At 44.3% G+C, this 24984-nt stretch overlaps 1 protein-coding gene across 7 annotated transcripts in view; it reads right to left on the bottom strand.

Annotated features, from left to right (window-relative positions):
- Positions 1-24984, bottom strand: part of LOC143774550 (triacylglycerol hydrolase DDHD2-like) — a 112828-nt gene that overhangs the window by 5430 nt on the left and 82414 nt on the right. For 6 of the 7 annotated variants that reach the window (XM_077262260.1, XM_077262257.1, XM_077262258.1 and 3 more), the window contains 5 exons: positions 13035-13190; positions 12807-12909; positions 10458-10622; positions 9411-9567; positions 6302-6397 (listed from right to left, as the gene is read on the bottom strand). In XM_077262260.1, the coding sequence (XP_077118375.1) occupies positions 6316-6397; positions 9411-9567; positions 10458-10622; positions 12807-12909; positions 13035-13190 (663 nt within the window). In that variant the 3' untranslated portion in view covers positions 6302-6315. Of the gene's footprint in view, positions 1-257; positions 1617-5617; positions 6398-9410; positions 9568-10457; positions 10623-12806; positions 12910-13034; positions 13191-24984 lie in introns of those variants that run through there. The other variant, XR_013215552.1, reaches the window with a different exon arrangement.

Below are 24984 nucleotides of genomic sequence, written 5' to 3'. Positions count from 1 at the left end.
CATTCTCTTGATGAGCTTCAAGAGGTAGTCACCGGGAATGGTCTTCCAACAATCTTGAAGGAGTTCCCAGAGATGCTTAGTACTTGTTGGCCCTTTTGCCTTCACTCTGCGATCCAGCTCACCCCAAACCATCTCAATTGGGTTCAGGTCTGGTGACTGTGGAGGCCAGGTCATCTGGCGTAGCACCCCATCACTCTCCTTCTTGGTCAAGTAGCCCTTATACAGCCTGGAGGTGTGTTTGGGGTCATTGTCCTGTTGAAAAATAAATGATGGTCCAACTAAACGCAAACCGGATGGAATAGCATGCCGCTGCAAGATGCTGTGGTAGCCATGCTGGTTCAGTATGCCTTCAATTTTGAATAAATCCCCAACAGTGTCACCAGCAAAGCACCCCCACACCATCACACCTCCTCCTCCATGCTTCACGGTGGGAACCAGGCATGTAGAGTCCATCCGTTCACCTTTTCTGCGTCACACAAAGACACGGTGGTTGGAACCAAAGATCTCAAATTTGGACTCATCAGACCAAAGCACAGATTTCCACTGGTCTAATGTCCATTCCTTGTGTTCTTTAGCCCAAACAAGTCTCTTCTGCTTGTTGCCTGTCCTTAGCAGTGGTTTCCTAGCAGCTATTTTACCATGAAGGCCTGCTGCACAAAGTCTCCTCTTAACAGTTGTAGAGATGTGTCTGCTGCTAGAACTCTGTGTGGCATTGACCTGGTCTCTAATCTGAGCTGCTGTTAACCTGCGATTTCTGAGGCTGGTGACTGATGAACTTATCCTCAGAAGCAGAGGTGACTCTTGGTCTTCCTTTCCTGGGGCGGTCCTCATGTGAGCCAGTTTCTTTCTAGCGCTTGATGCTTTTTGCCACTGCACTTGGGGACACTTTCAAAGTTTTCCCAATTTTTTGGACTGACTTACCTTCATTTCTTAAAGTAACTCGCTTTTCTTTACTTAGAATTTGTATTATGGCAAGAAAAAAGCAGCTAACAGTCTATTCAGTAGGACTATTAGCTGTGTATCCACCAGACTTCAGCACAACACAACTGATGGTCCCAACCCCATTTATAAGGCAAGAAATCCCACTTATTAAACCTGACAGGGCACACCTGTGAAGTGAAAACCATTTCCGGTGACTACCTCTTGAAGCTCATCAAGAGAATGCCAAGAGTGTGCAAAGCAGTCATCAAAGCAAAAGGTAGCTACTTTGAAGAACCTAGAATATAAGACATAATTTCAGTTGTTTCACACTTTTTTGTTAAGTATATAATTCCACATGTGTTAATTCATAGTTTTGATGCCTTCAGTGTGAATGTGCAATTTTCATAGTCATGAAAATACAGAAAAATCTTTAAATGAGAAAGTGTGTCCAAACTTTGGTCTGTACTGTATATCATTCCTTGGTAGTATTCTGCCATCTGATGGTTGCACTTTGTATTGTCTTCTCTTTATTTTGTGTCTCTCATCGGCTCCTCTTGCTTCCATTGTTTCTTGATTGATTTGATTTCTTGATTGTGACTTGTAGGATCGCTACTTCCAACAGGTGGCGCTAGAGAGTTTAAGTCCTCTTTTTCTCTGAAGAGGCAATTTGCATATTTGATTTCAACTAGTATCTTCTAATGCAGTGATTTTCAACCAGTGTTCCGCGGCACACTAGTGTGCCGGGACACATGGTCGGGTGTGCTGCGGGGAAAGTTCCCCAAACTATGCTTTAACCCTTTCTACCCTTTCAATTTGTGCTGCCTGGCACAAGCATCTCAGTCAGTGCAGGGCCAGGCACACATAGGGGTTAAGGACACAGCCAGCCAGCCTGACATTGTGGGCGGAGAGTTCTCCTGCTCTACTCTCCTGGCTGCTGCAGTGCTGAACTTATCAGGCACAGGCAGATTCCCGGAGCTGCTACCGGCACCTGAGTGAGTGCCATGCTATCGTTGTATGTTCTGACAGTCTACTCTGGGTGACCTGGGGCGGCCATGGGCTGGGCGGCTGCAGCTGACATATATATATATATATACTACAGCAGCTGCCCAGCCCAGGCCCCCAGCACAGCCTGTATAGATACAGTGTATATAATATATATACAGGACAGGTGCTGGGGGCCTGGGCTGGGCGGCTGTTGAAGTATATACTCCGCACAGTACCTCTCCCCTGTATATATACACCACACAGTACCTCTCCTCCTGTATATATACACTGCACAGTACCACTCCTCCTGTATATATACACTGCATAGTACCACTCCTCCTGCCCTGTATATATACACCACACAGTACCTCTCCTCCTGTATATATACACTGCATAGTACCAATCCTCCTGCCCTGTATATATACACCACACAGTACCTCTCCTCCTGTATATATACACTGCACAGTACCACTCCTCCTGCCCTGTATATATACACTGCACAGTACCACTCCTCCTGTATATATACACTGCACAGTACCTCTCCTCCTGTATATATACACTGCACAGTACCACTCCTCCTGTATATATACACTGCACAGTACCACTCCTCCTGTATATATACACTGCACAGTACCTCTCCTCCTGTATATATACACTGCACGGTACCACTCCTCCTGCCCTGTATATATACACTGCACAGTACCACTCCTCCTGTATATATACACTGCACAGTACCACTCCTCCTGTCCTGTATATATACACTGCACAGTACCTCTCCCCTGTATATATACACCGCACAGTACCACTCCTCCTGCCCTGTATATATACACTGCACGGTACCACTCCTCCTATCCTGTATATATACACTACACAGTACCACTCCTCCTGTCCTGTATATATACACTGCACAGTACCACTCCTCCTGTCCTGTATATATACACTGCACAGTACCACTCCTCCTGTATATATACACTGCACAGTACCACTCCTCCTGTATATATACACTGCACAGTACCACTCCTCCTGTATATATACACTGCACAGTACCACTCCTCCTGTCCTGTATATATACACTGCACAGTACCACTCCTCCTGTCCTGTATACATAAACTGCACAGTACCACTCCTCCTGTATATATACACTGCACAGTACCACTCCTCCTGTCCTGTATACATAAACTGCACAGTACCTCTCCTCCTGTATATATACACTGCACAGCACCTCTCCCCTGTATATATACACTGCACAGTACCTCTCCTCCTGTATATATACACCGCACAGTACCTCTCCTCCTGTATATATACACTGCACAGTACCACTCCTCCTGCCCTGTATATATACACTGCACAGTACCACTCCTCCTGTCCTGTATATATACACTGCACAGTACCTCTCCTCCTGTGTATATATACACTGCACAGTACCACTCCTCCTGCCCTGTATATATACACTGCACAGTACCACTCCTCCTGTCCTGTATATATACACTGCACAGTACCTCTCCCCTGTATATATACACTGCACAGCACCTCTCCCCTGTATATATACCACACAGTACCTCTCCTCCTGTATATATACACAGCACAGTACCACTCCTCCTGTATATACACACTGCACAGCACCTCTCCCCTGTATATATACCACACAGTACCTCTCCTCCTGTATATATACACCGCACAGTACCTCTCCCCTGTATATATACACTGCACAGTACCTCTCCTCCTGTATATATACACCGCACAGTACCACTCCTCCTGTATACATACACCGCACAGTACCACTCCTCCTGCCCTGTATATATACACTGCACAGTACCACTCCTCCTGTATATATACACACTGCACAGTACCTCTCCTCCTGTATATATACACCGCACAGTACCACTCCTCCTGTATATATACACTGCACAGCACCACTCCTCCTGTATATATACACTGCACAGTACCTCTCCTCCTGTATATATACACTGCACAGTACCACTCCTCCTGTCCTGTATATATACACTGCACAGTACCTCTCCTCCTGTATATATACACTGCACAGTACCACTCCTCCTGTCCTGTATATATACACTGCACAGTACCACTCCTCCTGCCCTGTATATATACACTGCACAGTACCACTCCTCCTGTATATATACACCGCACAGTACCACTCCTCCTGTATATATACACTGCACAGTACCTCTCCTCCTGTATATATACACTGCACAGTACCACTCCTCCTGTATATATACACTGCACAGTACCACTCCTCCTGCCCTGTATATATACACTGCACAGTACCACTCCTCCTGTATATATACACTGCACAGTACCTCTCCTCCTGTATATATACACCGCACAGTACCACTCCTCCTGTATATATACACTGCACAGTACCACTCCTCCTGTATATATACACTGCACAGTACCACTCCTCCTGTATATATACACTGCACAGTACCACTCCTCCTGTATATATACACTGCACAGTACCACTCCTCTTGTCCTGTATATATACACTGCACAGTACCTCTCCCCTGTATATATACACCGCACAGTACCACTCCTCCTGCCCTGTATATATACACTGCACGGTACCACTCCTCCTGTCCTGTATATATACACTGCACAGTACCACTCCTCCTGTCCTGTATATATACACTGCACAGTATGCACAGTACCACTCCTCCTGTCCTGTATATATACACTGCACAGTACCACCTCTCCTGTATATATACACTGCACAGTACCACTCCTCCTGTATATATATACACTGCACAGTACCACTCCTCCTGTCCTGTATATATACACTGCACAGTACCACTCCTCCTGTCCTGTATATATACACTGCACAGTACCACTCCTCCTGTCCTGTATATATACACTGCACAGTACCTCTCCTCCTGTATATATACACTGCACAGCACCTCTCCCCTGTATATATACCACACAGTACCTCTCCTCCTGTATATATACACTGCACAGTACCACTCCTCCTGCCCTGTATATATACACTGCACAGTACCGCTCCTCCTGTCCTGTATATATACACTGCACAGTACCTCTCCTCCTGTGTATATATACACTGCACAGTACCACTCCTCCTGCCCTGTATATATACACTGCACAGTACCACTCCTCCTGCCCTGTATATATACACTGCACAGTACCACTCCTCCTGTCCTGTATATATACACTGCACAGTACCACTCCTCCTGTCCTGTATATATACACTGCACAGTACCACTCCTCCTGTCCTGTATATATACACTGCACAGTACCTCTCCTCCTGTATATATACACCGCACAGTACCACTCCTCCTGCCCTGTATATATACACTGCACGGTACCACTCCAAGGAGTTCCCCATTCTGGCCAACAAAGCCATTTTGACATTGCTCCCATTTTCGACCACATATCTATGTGAGCTGGGCTTCTCAAGCTTGACTGCGATAAAAACTAAAAACAGGGAGAGACTGAGAACTGTTGAGGAAGAGCTTCGTGTGTGTCTTTCCACCATTCCTGCCAGGATATCGCTTTTGTGTTTATCGAAACAGGCCCAGGTTTCACACTGAGTGAGTATAAATACATTTAGAATCTATATTATTAACTATATGTAGAATATGTACTGTTTTAGTGTCATTTTGTGCCATTTTGCTTGGTGGTGTGCCCCGGGATTTTTTAAGTATAAAAAGTGTGCCGCGGCTCAAAAAAGGTTGAAAATCACTGTTCTAATGTATTAGTTGTGTACCTCAAAACAACACTTGAGGTCCACATACATTTGTTTGATTTGTGATCAGTATGGAGTAACACTTCTATGATATTTTAGGCTTGCTCCATGTGCTCTTAATTATATGGTTATTACTTTTGAAATGATAGGCTCCTCCCCGTCAAAAAAAAACAAACAAAAAACATAAAAGTTCCTGAATCTTCCTGTGTGATGGCTTTCAGTATTTTGCCCTCCTTACTTCTGAACAGGACCAGCAGAACTCAGGTTAAAAACCAATAAAAGGCAAGACCCGTGGCCCCAGATGGCGCTGCACTGCAGCAGTGGATGTCATCTGTCCTCTGTCTAGAAGTGTGTAGGAAACAAAGGTAAACTGACTTCAAGGGCATGTGTCGTCAGAATAGGACTTATTGCTTAGGTTTCAATGGCGGAAATGTTTTACCTCTTACCAGCGAATCAGAGACAGAAAATCAATCTACGTTCCCCATTTTCTCTCCAAACATATAATTTGTGCTGACGGATTTGAATCAAAAATGACAATTTGTCCATGAAATTGGGCACCCAAAAAACCCCTGAGGTTTATGTGGAGCCCAAGTTCCGATCCATTCTGCCAACGTGTGGATCTCCCCTCTAGTGAATCCAGCAGACAAGTTTCGCTCACATGAGAGATTTAGTAAAACCTACTGGGTGTGGTGCCATTACTGTAGTGGTTGATCCATGTTGGTTTCCATAGTTTGATATATCTCTCTAAGAAACAGCAGAGCAGTGTCTTCTGAGGTCCTACAAGGAAAAATATACATATATGTCACAAGGGCAATGTCACGAGGCCGCCCGACTCTCCAGACAGAGGACGTCCATCCGGATATGATGTGAGGTGCATCACACGTTCTCACCCTCACAAACGTTCAGTAGCTGGAAACTATTTGTGGACCACCAAACATCCTAACATCAGGCCGATCCACATAAAACTTTGCGATGACGAGTTAGAACATCATCGCACAGATGGAGCTAGTTGCCAAAGACTCAGATAACCTGTACATGTTTATAGCCATGTCTGCCTTCACAGTCACTGTATAAACCATACTGAAATAGAGCTGTACAGTGGTGCTCAAACGTTTACATACCCCGGAAGAATTTTTGCTTTCTTGGCCTTCTTTCAGAGAATATGAATGATAACACCAACACTTTTTCCCCACTCATGGTCAGTGGTTGGGTGAAGCCATTTATTGTCACTACTGTGTTTTCTCTTTATAAATCATAATGACAACCCAAACATCCAAATGACCCTGATCAAAAGTTCCAGTTCCTTTGGTGCCATCATTCATATTCTCTGAAAAAAAGGCCAAGAAAGCAAAAATTCTGCCGGGGTATGTAAACTTTTGAGCACAACTGTACATACAGAATCCCCCTCCGTTCCCACAGATCATGTGATCATTAGATGCCAGTGGGAGAAGGAGCTGCTGGGTCCGAACAGACTCACATCCGCTCTGTACAAGAGAACGGAGACTCATTTTGCCCTGTAACTGGGGCTAATAAACCAGCCACAGTAACATGGAAAACCAGCAATAATAAAAATGTACTTAAAATGTAGATATGCCCTCAAAAAGGTCTCTTATCACCATAAAGGGGGAGCAGAATGTGTGAAATGGAAAAATAAAAAAAAAACAACCTCAAAATATGTAACTGATATATAAAAATGGAACCAGAAACAGAAACAAAAATGATAGGTATGAAAAGGGAAAAAAACTGTTCAAAAATGAATTTTGGAGGTTCTTTCTGGTCTCAAAAAAAGAAAAGAAAATCCAGAAATGCAGACAAGCAACTCCTTTTATTTCTGTTTATTTTCTGCCCCCTCGATATCAGTCATCTTTGCGAAGGCCCCATTAAAAATAAATTAAAAAAAACCAAAAAAAAAAAACAACACATATTTGGTATCGCTACGTTCAGAAATGCCTAATCTATCAAACTATAAATTAATGTGATCGATAAATGGTGTAATGAGATAAAAATCAAAAAAATCGACAGAATGACAGTCTATTGGTTGCTGCAACATTGCAATAAAATGCAATAATGGGAGATCAAAATGTTCTATCAATAAAAATGTCATCTCAAGGCGCAAAATATAAGCCCTTATGAAAAATGAAAACATTACGGGTCTCCGAACATGGCAACAAAAGCAAAAATAAAAAAAAATTGACACATTCCTGGCATCTTTTTTTACCACTTAAATAAAAAAAAATAAATAAAAAATAAACTCTGTATGTTTGGTACGAACATATTCATACTGACCTGGGAAGTCAGGACCATTTCAATTTTCACCCGCTAAGTATAGCCAAAAACTATTGTGCACCATAACAGCCCCTCCCTACCTCCCACCCAAAAACACTCCGCCCTCCCAAAGTGATGTAATCCTATCCTTAAACATAAGGTATGAGCACAAAAAACGCCTAATGATTCGTTACACACTCGGGTGCCAGGGTCTCAGAGCAGAGCTCCTTCCATTACGGGCAGCCATATACAGGTACATCCTCGGAAAAGTCTGGAAATATTGGAATCGTTTGCCCGCCAAGCTGGATATCTGGCTTCTCCTTCGTTAGTATAATGTCTCTGTCTTTATAGTGGAGAATTTTAATTAGGATGGGTCTGGGAGGCCTACCCACCGGCCCAGGTAGGAACTGTGTGCGCCCTCTTCACCGTGACCAAGGGAGTAAGGAGTAAGGACCTCTTTCCTAAATTTATCTAGGAGCCCTTTTTTTTTTTTTTTTTTTCTGTCCGGGTCCCATCCCCCCTCTTCCACCTTTTCCGGCACACAACTAGCCTTATGTTATTATGTCTCTCGTGATTTTCCAAGTCGTCTCCTTTAACAAACAGGGCCGTCATGGCCTGTGTATGGTTCTCAACATCTCCGCAGACAGTGGGGGGAAGAGCATCCTCCATCTTCACTTACTCTGCCATCAACCGCTCCCTTTTGTACAGCATGACTGATTATGGAGTTGGTTTTCTTGGATATATCCCACCTGGCCAGCCAGTGTAGAGTAACATTACATTTATTGACTGTGGTGAGGACATCCATCAATGAAGGCGTTTCGCCTGTGAGTACATCATCAGGGGCATTATTATTTCCATAGGAGAGTTGGACACTACAGGGGATTCCTGTGAATGAGTGGCCATTTTAGGGGAACCATCATGTTCCTGTGCTGGGCGGGCGCCTTCTTGGGATATGTTTGCTGTTCTCCCTCATATTTCCCCAGCTTCTTGCTGCGCGTCATGGCCCCGTCACAGCCCGAAGTCGTAAGTTCCCAGTACCAGGGATTTTAGATATCCACCTTTGCCTCTATTACCTTCACACAGATCCAAAAGGACTCAGGGAGGTCGCACGATCTTCAGCCGAGAGGCGCAAAGATTTACTGCCGCTGTCGGGTGGCAAACCCCAGATCGGAGACCGGCAAAGTATTCTGCCGCGGTGTCTGCTCCGGGCACAGTACGGCACCCACACACCAAGCTGGCTGCCGCTGTTCTTCCCGCGCGTGGCAGCTTCAATGATATAAGAGCGCCACAGGATAAGTGTCAGGCACCCACATTACCTGCTTACAGCCCCGTCACTTCCTCTCCCCATCCGGCTCCTTAGGGTGTATTTTATTCTTGTGATTAGCGGATTGTAGAGGCTCCATTCCAGCTGTCTGATCAGCTGCAGCATAACCATGGCCCCCAACCCTGGCACCTTTTAGTGTAGCCCCTCTCCCTTTCCACCCCACTACAGTCCCTGTAATATGTAGGTGACTGCGGTCGTTACCAGTAACAGAGGTGACTCTGTAGTGCAAACAGATATTCGTTGAAGCTCTCGATCGGCTTCTCCTGGAGAACGTAGTCGTATCTCTGACCGCCATTTAACATCCCCACATCGAGCTGTACCGGCTCCTCCTTCACAATAACATCATCTGACGCTGCAACTACAAAAATAAAATGTCATTAGCATCACAAACTGAATATTGATTGCGTCCTAGCGCCAAGATATTTCTTGTCAATTTCAAATGGCCCATTAAAGGGACAATCTATGGCAAACACAGAATCTGGGTGAGTGTGAGCAATAGGGGTCTGTTATTTGTGAAAATTACAATATCTCAATAACTAGGGGGCAAGAAACAGATTTTGGGTAGATTTCCAGTTCAGAAATTTCTGAATCAGAGTTCAACATCCTCAACATGGAGAGATCTGAAGTTTTGCTGACTGCCTGCAGTCACCACCAGAGGGAGTCATTCAGCAGAGTATGCAGAAAGCTCCCGTGCTCCCTCTAGTGGTGGCTGCAGGTAGAGAGAAAGTTATCATTGAAGTCCTTGTTAATTCACAGAAACAGATTCCATATATATTTTTTTAACCTTTCAATCCTGTATATGCAGCATTCTTTTATCTGGAAGACACCTGGAAGTCATTAATGGGATTGTCCACCCTTAAAGAGTTATTCCCCAAAAAATCAAGTTATCCCTTAGCTACAAGATGGGGAACAACTTGTTGATGGCTAAGGTCAATGCCCTCTGGGACCCCAGTGATCACAAGATTGGGGCTCTGCTGTTTTCAGGAAGGGGCTTCCAAATGCCAGCCTTGGAATTCCAGAGGTACACATGCCCATCCTACGTTCCATTCATTGACTACGAGACTGGCAGAAAATAAAACATTGCTCGCCAATCCTATAGAAAATGAATGGAGTGTAATGGAGCATGCACACCTCCACTCCAAAGCAGAGTTCTCGAGATCACTGTAGTTGGACCAGCAGTGATCAGCAAGTTACCCACCAATCCCATGGATAGAAGCCTCTACAAAGCATGTGTAAAGTGTCCCTTACCAGGCATAGCTTCTGGGACAGGTGCAAGTTCAGAAACAGGCAACTCGGCAGCTTCTACAGTTGGAGGTGGTAACGTAGGCACAGGGGGCCGGGTAAATGTCTGCCAGGCTACCCGAAGAGACCCCAAAATGTCTGTACCCATTCGCGTTAGTCCTTCTTTCAGTTCTGTTAGAAAGAAATAGAACATTACTCATAGATGCATTGAAAACATGGATTCCTTAAAAGGGTTGTCCAGTCTTGGAGTAAAAGTCTGCAGTCACTTTACGTGACGGCAGACTTCTGAATCCTCACAGAGTACAAAGTGCGCTGCCTGTATTATCTGGTACCGGCGGCCAAGTGACCGCAAGTGTGCAATTTGCATACTTCAGGCCACATTCTGACTAGTCGTGTCCGGTCTCACTCAACTCACTTGTATTGAGCGATCCTGCGTACGTCTAGTAGGTACAGTGCCTACAAGTAGTATTCAACCCCCTGCAGATTTAGCAGGTTTACACATTTGGAATTAACTTGGCATTGTGACATTTGGACTGTAGATCAGCCTGGAAATGTGAAATGCACTGCAGCAAAAAAGAATGTTATTTCTTTGTTTTGTTTTTTTTTTAAATTGTGAAAAGTTGTTTCAGAGGGTCATTTATTATTAAACCCCTCAACCCACCATAATTCTGTTTGGTTCCCCTAAAGTATTAAGAAGTAGTTCAGGCACAAAGAACAATGAGCTTCACATGTTTGGATTAATTATCTCTTTTTCCAGCCTTTTCTGACTATTTAAGACCCTCCCCAAACTTGTGAACAGCACTCATACATGGTCAACATGGGAAAGACAAAGGAGCATTCCAAGGCCATCAGAGACAAGATCGTGGAGGGTCACAAGGCTGGCAAGGGGTACAAAACCCTTTCCAAGGAGTTGGGCCTACCTGTCTCCACTGTTGGGAGCATCATCCGGAAGTGGAAGGCTTATGGAACTACTGTTAGCCTTCCACGGCCTGGACAGCCTTTGAAAGTTTCCTCCCGTGCCGAGGCCAGGCTTGTCCGAAGAGTCAAGGCTAACCCAAGGACAACAAGGAAGGAGCTCCCGGAAGATCTCATGGCAGTGGGGACATTGGTTTCAGTCAATACCATAAGTAACGTACTCCACCGCAATGGTCTCCGTTCCAGACGAGCCCGTAAGGTACCTTTACTTTCAAAGCGTCATGTCAAGGCTCGTCTACAGTTTGCTCATGATCACTTGGAGGACTCTGAGACTGACTGGTTCAAGGTTCTCTGGTCTGATGAGACCAAGATCGAGATCTTTGGTGCCAACCACACACGTGACGTTTGGAGACTGGATGGCACTGCATACGACCCCAAGAATACTATCCCTACAGTCAAGCATGGTGGTGGCAGCATCATGCTGTGGGGCTGTTTCTCAGCCAAGGGGCCTGGCCAACTGGTCCGCATCCATGGGAAGATGGATAGCACGGCCTACCTGGAGATTTTGGCCAAGAACCTCCGCTCCTCCATCAAGGATCTTAAGATGGATCGTCATTTCATCTTCCAACAAGACAACGACCTAAAGCACACAGCCAAGAAAACCAAGGCCTGGTTCAAGAGGCAAAAAAATCAAGGTGTTGCAGTGGCCTAGTCAGTCTCCTGACCTTAACCCAATTGAAAACTTGTGGAAGGAGCTCATGATTAAAGTCCACATGAGACACCCAAAGAACCTAGATAACTTGGAGAAGATCTGCATGGAGGAGTGGGCCAAGATAACTCCAGAGACCTGTGCCGGCCTGATCAGGTCTTATAAAAGACGATTATTAGCTGTAATTGCAAACAAAGCTAATTCCACAAAATATTAAACCTAGGGGTTGAATAATAATTGACCCACACTTTTATGTTTAAAATTTATAAAAATTTAACTGAGCAACAAAACTTTTTGGTTTGTAAGATTTATGCATCTGTTAATAAATCCAGCTCTTGTTTGAAGTCTCTAACTTATTTGCATCTTATTAAACCTGCTAAATCTGCAGGGGGTTGAATACTACTTGTAGGCACTGTATGTGTCCACATGTATGCAAATAACATGTACCCTCCCGCTCCTGGTACTGGAGAATCCTCCAAAATCAAAACTACTCTTTGTTCTAGTCTTTAACCAGATCCAAAAGTCAGAAATACTTTCAAAAGTTGAAAAAAATGGGTCAAAATTGAGAACTCCGCCAGAAACTACCTCCAGGAGGTGGGATAGACTGGAGTGAGATGCATCTCTCTAGTTGCCAACCTTTACCTACTCTGTTCCCCTCCATTCTATTACTAATTATTGCTGTATTCAGGCGACCAGTCCATAGATAGCTGTACAGATAGGACCTCAATTACCTAGATGCATCCTCTTCCTGCCTTTATGGTGAGGGATCAGCATTGGCTCAAACTCCTCTTCCTTCAGAACCATGGGTTCAATCCTGTATGCGACTGGATCAAACTGCAAATATTAAAGAAAAATAGAAATGGAATTAATATTTCAGATTTTTTTTTTTATTTTTTACTGTTACATAGTGAATAAAACAGAAAAGAAAAACCTAAATTGTGATATATGAAGCTACTTACTGGATGATAGATATTGAAGAAACGCTTACAGGTGGGGAACTGGTAATTAGGGTCAAGCCTCTTCATTCCTCGTACAGTCAGAAACATCCCGATTGGAGAACCCCACGCAAAGAATATTTCCGGGTTGAAATTGAGATGTGGGTAATCGATTCGGGCCTGAAAAATAGAGCAGAATAGTTTCACGTGAGCTTTGAAGACTGTTAGGGATAGAGGGTAGACTATTTGATATCTGGAGGACTCACTCTGGCAGAGGAGAAGGTCAATCACCACATCATGAATTGCCTCAATATCGTGGAAAGTTCATGTGAAGGACATAGCTTCTATAAGATCCACTTGTATTTGCTTCAAAACCACAAATCACAAGCCAGGATCCTTCCCCCCCTCAACACTTCAAGCGTGTCTCAGGGCGACTTGTGGCGGATGGTCCTGCCATCCCCACCCCCAGCCCACTTCTCTGCGAGCAGTGCCAGGAGGAAGACTGTTGTCATTCCTCAGTATCCCTCCCTCATCCATGGTCGACACAGTCATCTGCACAGTCCGAGACCATAACGGTGCAGGAAGGAAGACGTAACCATTCCAGCGACACCCCCTCACCCGGGGGCTCCAGTGCCATATTCGGGACTGCGGAAAAAGGAGTCAGGGTCACGTCTAAAAGCAGGAATCCTTCTCTTCCTCAGACCCTCTTCATGGCAGAGAGGGCAACATAGGAAAGCGCAGCCAAGGCAACAACAGGACACAATTTGTTAATTTAAAGATAGGCATAGGAGCTTTATTTAAAAGACAGGTGCCCTACAGCTGGATAGCACCCGGTTTATTTTCAGCCATTACTCGAGCCCCCTTATTTTTCAAAATTTAGGACATGGCTTCGTTCTACTCCCATTTTCTGATTAAACCACATCCCCAGCCACAACTTAGTCATTCAGAGCAGCAGAGACTTTCACGCGCCTTTTTGACTAATCCCTGGGGTTTTACTTCCTATTAAGCGCAGGCTAACAGCACGCCTTTTTTCTGACTCTGCCCCTTCCTCCAGCTGATGCCATTGCTCACGCGGTCTGCAGCCTCCAGCATAGCTCCAGGAGAAGCTGCCTTGGTTTCTGGCTCAGCTCTACACTCACGCGCAATCCTTCTCTAGCACTCGGATCCCTGCCCACCAGGATTTCCCACACAGGACAAGGCAAGCCCTGTTCTGGCGGTCCGATCTTTAAGCTCAGCTCCTTCATTGGGCCGTGTCTAACCTGCCAATCCCCAAGCCAGCGATACTACGATGCAACCTTAGGGGTGGAGAGCAAGACACCCCATTATATTCTTCTCTGCAAGGTCAGGATATTGTGTGAACATGACCAGGTCAATATACGACCAGAAGGGAAAGCGCGGCCATCACACCTATAGAGTTTGTGGGTCATTCCAAAAATCATTATAGCATTAGTATGGAATTAGTCTACTACAAGACTGCTCACAGATCAGGATACGGCTTCTGCTCCGACCGCAGCAACTCAAACACGCAGGTATTTCAGGAATCCCCCCTTCCAAGGACTAGTATGCACCCTCTCCTCCGAGTGAGTGGCTGCCCTATTTCATTCAATAACCAACCTAACCAAGGTATCCCAGTACTTGGTAGAGGTCCCAACACAACTACCTGATAAGCCCTCTGACCCTGTGGCTCTGATACTTTCCCCAAGATGTATCAGATGCATACAGCTATGGCAGACCATGTAAAGGTTCAAAAAGCGGGCGCATTCGAGCTCCATGTCAGGAACCCTTTGCTGCCTACATCATCCAGGATTACTTCCATGTCTCGTTCCTCTTTCCCCGAGGTAGTACCGCCCTCCATCTGAGTCAGAGTCCTATCTAGATTCAAACCAGACCCTCCAAGCTACAGGACATGATGGACAGCCCGATAACTGTCAAGCAGACCGAGAAAAGGAAGATGAGCCTCCCCCCATGGAGCACTCTGTCAACCATCAAGAAGACTAAATGCTTCTTGTGGGTGTTTTCTCCAACCACGAAGAATCTGACAGGAGTGTCCCTGCGGACAGGTAACACTCGGGAAAATTGTGTCCTGAACAGATAACGTCCTGAGATAGTCTTTCCCTTTGACCCTGTATCTCTCGCACAGATTCCCCCGCAGCCTGAGGTTGCCGGTCATTTAGATCCCTTGTCCCTGGCAGGGTGCACCGCCTTTAGTATATACAGGAACATCACACCTGTCCCTATGGTCAAGCCCACAGATCCACAAGAAATGTGCCATAACCACGATTTAATAGTACTATACCCCTGTCATTGTCAGACAGTGCTTCTACGGTAGCTAGTAGGTCAGAAACAATGCGTCACCAGACCCCTACCAGTTATTAAATGCTATACAAACTGAGAACCGTTTTAACTCTTTCCACCATCTTAGTGAGTCAGACCCACCAGCTTCCCAGAGCATAGTTACGGAGTGGTTACCTATGCGTCAACCGTCTGGTAGTCTGTCCACTCTCTGCAGTGTGTCAGACACACCAACCTCAATGACAACAGTTAGAACATTTTTTTCCTATGGCAACAACTACCTGGTGATTCACCAGCTCCATGACCATAGCTGTGGAGCGGTTACCTATGCAGACTTACACTGGTTCTCTGTCCACTAGCCATAGAGTGTCAGACCTACTAGCAGGGCTGTGGAGTCGGAGTCGGAGTTGTGGAGTCGGAGTTAGTTTTGGTTGGAGTCGGAGTTGGTAGAAATGTACCGACTCCGACTCCAGCTTTAAAAAAAATGTATTAATATTTCATAATTGAACTTTCATATGAATTTTATAAATGTTACTCAAATATATATGTTCTGTTATGGACCTGGTGGTTAGGAGCACCTGAAATGACCTGATGGTTAAACTAGACGACAGGACAAGCTCTGGGAAGTGGGATCTCTGCTGACCGCAAACCCTAATCCTATCACACACACTAGAAATAGCCGTGGAGCGTACCTAACTCTCCCTAGACGCCTCTTCACAGCCTAAGAGATAACTACCCCTAAAGATAGGAAATAAAGCCTTACCTTGCCTCAGAGAAATTCCCCAAAGGAAAAGGCAGCCCCCCACAAATATTGACTGTGAGTTAAGAGGAAAGTCACAAACACAGGAATGAAACAGGTTTCCGCAAAGGAGGCCAGTCTTCACTAAATAGACAGAGAATAGGAAAGGAGTTTATGCGGTCAGCACAAAAAACTACCAAAAGCCACGCAGAGTGTGCAAAAAGACCCCCGCACCGACTCACGGTGCGGAGGTGCCACTCTGCACCCCAGAGCTTCCAGCTAGCAAGGCAATATCATGATAGCAAGCTGGACTAGAACTTAGCAAGTACTAAGAAATATATTCAGTACACAATGAACAACAAATGAACTAGCAGGGACTTAGCTTCTGCTGGAGTAGACAGGTCATCAGAAAGATCCGAGAGAGATCTGAACCAGTACTGATACATTGACAGCTGGCATGAAGTAACGATCTGAGTGGTGTTAAATAGAGAAGCCAGCCTAGCCGCAAACGAGAGCAGCTGAGGAAGCAACCTCAGAACCAGCAGTTCCACTCACAGCCACCAGAGGGAGTCCACGGACAGAACTCACAGAAGTACCATTCATGACCACAGGAGGGAGTCTGAGAACGGAATTCACAACAATGTTCTATCAAACTATGAACAACAGTGATAAGCAGTGCTGCTGGAGATAGAGACATTTCTTACTTCTTGTGTGTCACTGTTCTCCACTGCCCTTGTCTAGTCTTATACTTGGTTTACCTCAGGCTGCCCCAACCCCCCTACTTACAATGTATGAAACAGTGAAAATGTGTTGCAAATTCTTAGTAGCAAAGCTCCTCCTCTAGACTAGAGGTTTACTAGGTGTGCGTCTTCCAAGCGTCTCACAGCTGCTACTCAGAAGAGGAAGACTGTCAGAAGTATTATCCTTTCAACAAACTTTGTATCAGTTAACTGAGTACATGAGGAATAACAGTATTGCTGACCACTATATCAGTTGTACGACCTGGCAATAATTTTGTACAATTGTTTTTAGGAAAAACAATTGTCATTTGGATTGTGAATGCAGAATTAAAACCCTGAGAATGTCAAAGAAGCGTCACATTAAATCAGCTGTATTTGAACATTTCACCATCACTCAAGATAGAAAACATTATGTCTGTCAGTGTATGACAAATGATCCAGACGAAAACAAATGCTGTGAAGCCAAGATCAGTGCATATTCAGTCAAAGATAAAAATGCTCCTACCAGAGCTTCTAATCTAAAGAGACATTTACAGCGCTTTCATCCAGAAGTACTGAAAGCAGTGGATGAGAAAGACTGCTTCCAAACCAATGAACCAGTGCCCAGCTCTTCCAGCCAAACAAAGGAGCAGAGAACTTTGCAGCCATCAGTTGCAAGATATTTTGTCAGTGACAAAGTTACTGTGACAATGACAGTAGATACATTTAAAAAACAGATCATAGAGCTTGTTGTAAAGGATAGTGTGCCTATTTCATTATTTTCACGACCAGCTTGTGTGTCTGAATGGGGAAATGGCCCGCAAGCTTGGTGTTTCTCTGGAGAGAGAGAGTATTAGAAAATTAGTAATCGAAGAAGCTTTTAAACAAAAGGAAGAACTTAAAAAAAACTCTCAAGGGACGCTTTCTGTTTCTTAAAAAGGATGCCTGCACACGTCACAGAGTGAACTATTTTGCCATCAATGTCCGATTTGTTTGTGACAGAAATGAAATAGTTACCAGGACATTGGCAGTAAAAGACACCAAAGCTCATCACACCAGTGAGTTTCTCCAGGTCTTAGTGGAAAAGGTTCTGCAAGACTATCAACTTAAAAAAGAGCAAGTTCTTTCTGTCGTAACTGACAATGCTTCAAATATGATAAGTACTATTAAGCTAATGAATGAGAGTAATGATGGTGACCAGCAGCTGGAAGAACATTCTGGGTCCACAGACTCAGAAATGTTTGAAATAGAGGAACACAGTATTGTAACTGAGGAGCAAACTGAAGTTGCTTCAGATGAACAGCAACATGATAGTTTAGATGATCTTGTTGAAACTGCGTCAATACGTTCTTTCATTCATCACATGCACTGTGTTGTGCATACTCTACAGCTGGCTATAAGAGACAGTCTGCAAGAAGGACATGCTGCTGCACTGATTGGCAAGGTGAGAAAATTGGCTACTGTTGCCAGAACCCCTAAAGTTGACTCAATTTTGAAGAGACGTGCTGGAAAAAGGGGAATTATTGATCAAGCCACACGATGGGGCAGTACTTACTTAATGATTCAGCGCTTGGTTGAACTGAAAACCTTTCTTGTAGACATGGCTAACCCTCAACTGACGCTAAATGAAAGTCAGTGGAATCAGGTGACTGAGCTGGAAAAATTACTAGAGCACCCATTTACAATGACTAAAAAATTACAAGCAGAGGACTTAACTCCAGGTATTTTCTTAAAGGAGTGGAAGAACCTGATGTTTCGCCTGTCCCAAAGAGGAGGGTTAATTGCAAGTGGCATTGCTACATCAATGAAATGGAGAGAGGAGCTACTATTACAAAATAACATTCTTTTGGCAGCTGTTTATGTAGACCCAATGCATCGGATTCTTCTAGATGATCAACAGCTAACTAAAGGAAAAGAAGCTCTGTTTGAAATAGCAGTAAGGATGAAAGAGTGGCAGAACTGTCAGGAGGAACAAGAAGAATTTGGTCGTCCTGACACATCTTCACCCTCATCAACTGATGAAGAATTTAATTCCGAAAAATATTTGGATCACAAGGACCGTGCAAAGCGTTTCCGCATAGAAGAGTCATCCCCATCAAAGAACACAGCCCGTACATTTCAGCAGAATTTTTCATGTGCACTAAAAGAAATTGAGAAATTTGACCGTTCATCAAAAATAACAGTGCAACAAGCGATTCCTCTGTATTCTGACATTGTCAGAGATGTTGCCCGAGTGGTTACTGCTTTGCCACCAACCCAAGTTAGTGTAGAGAGGCTGTTCTCTGCTCTCAAAATAATTAGATCAGATTTGAGGGCATCCATCAAGGAGGATCTGACAGAGGCAATACTTTTTCTGAGGACAAATTTATAGATTTCTTCTTATTAACTGCATACCAGTGTTTATTGCATATTTACTTACAAGAGTTTAGAAAAGTTTATAAAAGTTTTTTGCTATATTCTAATTGTTTGTATTCTAATAAATATAGTTTTTGCTCTAAGTGGTCTGATTACTTATATGATGGTGAGAAACTGAATAAGCACGATGTTAATATTTTACAACAGTAAATTTATTGTTACGAATTGGCCATTTATGAAGGAGTCGGAGTCGGAGTCGGAACCTGATAAAATCCAGGAGTCGGAGTCGGAACTGTGGCTTACCGACTCCACAGCCCTGCCTACTAGCTCCCATTTTTCGCAACTATGAAGTGGTTGCCTATCCCGTCAACTGTCTAGTATTCAATTCACTATCCACAGTGTTTTTGTCGTCTTTTTTTGTTTCCACAGAAATGGACCACTTCAAGTCTGTCAAGCTACAGGCATGGTACTAGAATTATACAAGGAAGTCCAAGACATATTTTAGGCAATTCAACAACGATACATATCAAATTTAGAAACGAATAATGAATCGAATACCGAAGCATAATTAAAATTTGACTTTATAATTAAAACTTAATAATAAAATAAGCAGAGATGTCACAATAGGGGCCGCTTATAGGTGGCACTCAAAATACATAAAATATAATATGTGTACTTTTAATTAAATTTATAATGACTTCAAAGTACCATGGGGAGCAATGGATTAATGGAATGAATCAGGTAATGTGCACAAACATCAATAATACACTTGTTGTACAGACAATGGATCACTATTATGGTGTTATTCCTTGCTATAAATAATGATTAAGACCATAGAACTCTCAGAAGTAATGGTGCTTGTAACAGGTTCCTTCTCCGGTATCACACAATCAACAGAGCAAGAGAATAGTGAACAATCCCAAGACCTTTATTTAGGCAAAAGTATGAAAGGTCCATATACGATCCACCACACAAAGGATAAAATATTCCAGAACACGAATGCAGTTCAGTAACAGGATAAAAGTCCAACAATCCAGCACAGAGGATAACAGTCCATATTCCCTTCTTTCTCTCTCTGACCTGCTGTCTTCACATCATGGGTTCCACACAGGATCTGATTTACCCCCAGCTCCTGTCCTCTCCTTATGTCCAGTAGTCAGACAGGTTGGGGTGGTTTTAAGGCCTCCCACACCTGACAATGGTGCCTGGTGGATTAAGGCACTACAGGGGGTCATTGTTTCAACAAGCTAGTTCAATATGTCATTAGCATATTAGCAAACAGGTTTATTCACTGACCCTGTGGAGAGATAACAGTACAGGAATGTGGGGGCTGATATCAGATTGCAAATGACAGCCATTCTTCAATTGGCAAATAACTCGTACTACAAGAGAACACATGATAATCAGTAAAATAGAAATATACACAAAAATGATACCCACATAACATATCACACCATCACAGTGCTATGTTATAGGTGTATGGACTAGGTGCTGCCCTCTTAAATTTATTTTTGCAACAGTGTGAATGAATCAACAAATAATGCAGCCCTTAACGCTGTGTGAATTACCTAGAGCACCTATGAGAGACGCGGTGGAAAGAATAGTGATAAAGGGCTTAGTGCCTTATTTTATTTACCTTTTTGTAGTTACACTATGAAAGAGCTTTCCCTTCAGATAGCTGGTCATCACAGCCACCCTGCAAACATTATCTTGCCTATCCCTCCTGTGGGCAGAATCTTTTTTTCACAGTTGGTGCCAAGATCCTTCCTCCTAGCGTACGAATTCTAGTAAGAATTCTCGTAAGAATTCTCGGCCCTTCTCCTTGGATCAGAATTTAGTTCTCCTGCCCACCTCGGGCGAAGCATCTCCTGACTGGAAGGAGCCTTTTTCTCCTCCACCCCCCCACCCTTCCGTTTCCGCTCTTGACATTCACGATCAGTGGTAGGCAGTGTCCTTGGATACTTTTCTCCCGGGTTGAGGAGCAGTCTTTAAAGAGCTCACAGCCCTAAGCCGCTGGAAAGACCCTCTAACAACCCTCTGAAGTTCAGTCTGCACTATCTGCCATAACTGAGTTACATAATCTCCAGAGCTCAACTCTAAATAGGGTATTCTTGTGTTTTTGGGTGCCAAATTAAATGTTTTCTCCGCAGCCTCACCCCTGGTGTCAACCTTATGGTCTGGCCCAGAAGACCCGGTTTTGGTCCCATGGAGTCTTCCAGATTGTCCAGACCTGCCTTCTCATGATCCTCTTTTGTCCAGCCCTGTCCTCCAAGGGTCCTCTCTTCCTCATGAATTCTCAGCCTCCTAGTTTACATCATGGCTGCAGAAGCCGCAGCCTTGTAGGCTGCTTGTCTCCTCCGACCAGGCTCTTTATACCATAAAGACAGCGAGGTAACCACCTTCCTCCCGCATAACTGTCAGGTCACACCACTGTCATTTTTTCTTCCTTGCTTCTTGGGTTTTCCTACAGTCGGGCCTAGACTCCAATCTGTCCCCCTATTCTTTAAAGTGCCAGGACACCCTTTACATCCCCTACCAGAAGACCTTGTATCAGAGAAGGAGGTCCTCTCATTCCTTCCTTCCTAAGGTGGTTCTTATATCCTCCGCCAGAAGAATTTGTCACTTTGTCTCACGAGGATAGAGGGATCATATGCCCGGTCCATCCTTCCCTTCAAGGTGGTTACTCCAATTCCCTTTTAGGTACTTTGTACCTTTTCATCTCATTCTCTGGATTGGCCTCTTCTCAACCAGGATCTCGTCAGAGCTGAGCCTCTACATTTCCAGGACAAGACTCCTCAGACGCTCGGACTTTCTTTTTTTGTGGTTTCTGCAGGGGGTCGTCCCGCTTCATATACCTCCATTGTCCGATGCACCTGCTTTATCTTATCTTCGGAAAAGACTGATCTCAACTAGGATCACAGCTCTCTCCTCATGACATTGAAAGCTTAATGGGCTGTTCACCCTTGGGCCTGCTAGGCTGCTTCCTGGTCTTTGGTCCACACCTTTCCACACATGGTTCTCCTATGCTTCAGCGAACACCAGCGCTGTCATGGAGGCCCTGCATGCAACAATGAACCGGCCTTACACTGTTTCTTCCCACACCAGGGACTGTTTCAGGTCGTCTCATGGTTTCCTGTGTCCCCAATAAAGCGATAGAGAAAAGAAGATTTTGGGTACTTACTGTAAAATCTTTCTCTGAGCCTTCATTGGGGAACACAGCACCCACCCTTGTTTTTACCCTAAATTGAACCAAGAATGGCACTCTTTTCCAGCTGCTTTCTCACAAATTGGTTAGATCTCTGCCAGTAGGTGGGTGTAGCCTGCTTGGGGGTGGAGTTAACTTGTTTTTCTGCCTAGTCGCAGTGTATAATAAAATATAATATACACAGTGAATGAAATAATTTTAAGGGTGGGTTAATTTTAACATTGAGAGATAGAATATCAAAAATAAAATCCAGAAAAATCACATTGTATACATTATATACATTTATTTGCATTTTACAGTGAGAAATAAGTATTTGATCCCTCTGGCAAACAAGACTTAACCCCTTCATGACCTTGGGATTTTCCGTTTTCCCGTGTTCGTTTTTCGCTCCCCTCCTTCCCAGAGCCATAACTTTTTTATTTTTCCGTCAATTTGGCCATGTGAGGGCTTATTTTTTGCGGGACGAGTTGTACTTTTGAACGACATCATTGGTTTTACCATGTCATGTACTAGAAAACTGGAAAAAAATTCCAAGTGCGGTGAAATTGCAAAAAAAGTGCAATCCCACACTTGTTTTTTGCTTGGCTTTTTTGCTAGGTTCACTAAATGCTAAAACTGACGTGCAATTATGATTCTTCAGGTCAGTACGAGTTCATAGACACCTAACATGACTAGGTTATTTTTTATCTAAGTGGTGAAAAAAAATTCCAAACTTTGCTAAAAAAAAAAAAAAATTGCGCCATTTTCCGATACTCGTAGCGTCTTTATTTTTCATGATCTGGGGGTCGTTTGAGGGGCTTATTTTTTGCGTGCCGAGCTGGCGTTTTTAATGATAGCATTTTGGTGCAGATACGTTCTTTTGACCGCCCGTTATTGCATTTTAATGCAATGTCGCGGCGACAAAAAAAAAACGTAATTCTGGCGTTTAGATTTTTTTTCCCGCTACGCCGTTTAGCGATCAGGTTAATGCTTTTTTTTTATTGATAGATCGGGCGATTCTGAACGTGGCGATACCAAATATGTGTAGGTTTGATTTTTTTTTGATTGATTTATTTTGATTGGGGCGAAAGGGGGGTGATTTAAACTTTTATATTTTTTTTATTTTTTTCACTTTTTTTTTTACTTTTGTCATGCTTCAATAGCCTCCATAGGAGGCTAGAAGCAGGCACCACTCGATCGGCTCTGCTACATAGCAGCGATCTGATGTTCGCTGCTATGTAGCAGAAAAGCAAGTGTGCTGTGAGCGCCGACCACAGGGTGGCGCTCACAGCTGCCGGGGATCAGTAACCATAGAGGTCTCAAGGGCAGCACGGTGGCGCAGTGGATAGCACAGCAGCCTTGCAGCGCTGGAGTCCTGGGTTCAAGCCCCACTAAGGACAACATCTGCAAAGAGTTTGTATGTTCTCTCCGTGTTTGCGTGGGTTTCCGCCGGGTACTCCGGTTTCCTCCCACATTCCAAAGACATACTGATAGGAAATTTAGATTGTGAGCCCCAACAGGGACAGTGATGTGTGTGCAAAACTGTAAAGCGCTGCGGAATATGTTAGCGCTATATAAAGATTATTATTATTATTATGGTTACTATTCTGAAGCATCGCCGACCTCCGATCATGTGACGGGGTCGGCGATGCGATCATTTCCGGCCTCCTGGCCGGAAGCGGTAGTTAAATGCCGCTGTCTGCGTTTTACAGCGGCATTTAACTGGTTAATAGGCGCGGGCAGATCGCGATTCTGCCCGTGCCTATTACAGGCACATGTCAGCTGTTCAAAACAGCTGACATGTCCCGGCTTTGATGCGGGCTCACCGCCGAAGCCCGCATCAAAGCGGGGCTTCTGACCTCGGACGTACTATCCCGTCCGAGGTCAGAAAGGGGTTAAGACTTGGTGTCAAAACCCTTGTTGGCAAGCACAGCAGTCAGACTTTTTTGTAGTTGATGATGAGGTTTGCGCACATGTCAGGAGGAATTTTGGTCACTCCTCTTTGCAGATCATCTCTAAATCATTAAGATTTTGAGGCTGTTGCTTGGCAACTCAGAGCTTCAACTCCCTCCATAAGTTTTCTATGAAATTTAGGTCTGGAGACTGGTTAGGCCACTCCATAACCTTAATGTGTTTCTTTTTGAGCCACTCCTTTGTTGCCATGGCTGTAGGTTTTGGGTCATTGTCTTGCTGGAAGACCCAGCCACGACCAATTTTTAATGTCCTGGAGGAGGGAAGGAGGTTGTCACTGAGGATTTTACGGTACATGGCTCCATCCATTCTCCCACTGATGCGGTGAAGTAGTCCTGTGCCCTTAGCAGAGAAACACCCCAAAACATAATGTTTCCAACTCCATGCTTGACAGTGGGGATGGTGTTCTTTGGGTCATAGGCAGCATTTCTCTTCCTCCAAACACGGCGAGTTGAGTTAATGCCAAAGAGATCAATTTTTGTCTCATCTGACCGCATCACCTTCTCCCAATCACTAACAGAATCATCCAGGTGTCTGTGGACGGACCTGCACATGTGCCTTCTTGAGCAGGGGGACCTTGCGGGCACTACAGGATTGTAAACCTTTATAGCGTAATGTGTTACCAATGGTTTTCTTGGTGACTGTTGTCCCAGCTGCCTTGAGATCACTAACAAGTTCCCCCCCGTGTAGTGTTAGGCAGATCTCTCATCTTCC

The sequence above is a fragment of the Ranitomeya variabilis genome, chromosome 5 (assembly GCF_051348905.1).
Source record: "Ranitomeya variabilis isolate aRanVar5 chromosome 5, aRanVar5.hap1, whole genome shotgun sequence".
NCBI lineage: Eukaryota > Metazoa > Chordata > Amphibia > Anura > Dendrobatidae > Ranitomeya > Ranitomeya variabilis.
Note: the sequence above shows the minus strand (reverse complement) of the source record. Positions and strands in the feature narration are given on the sequence as shown.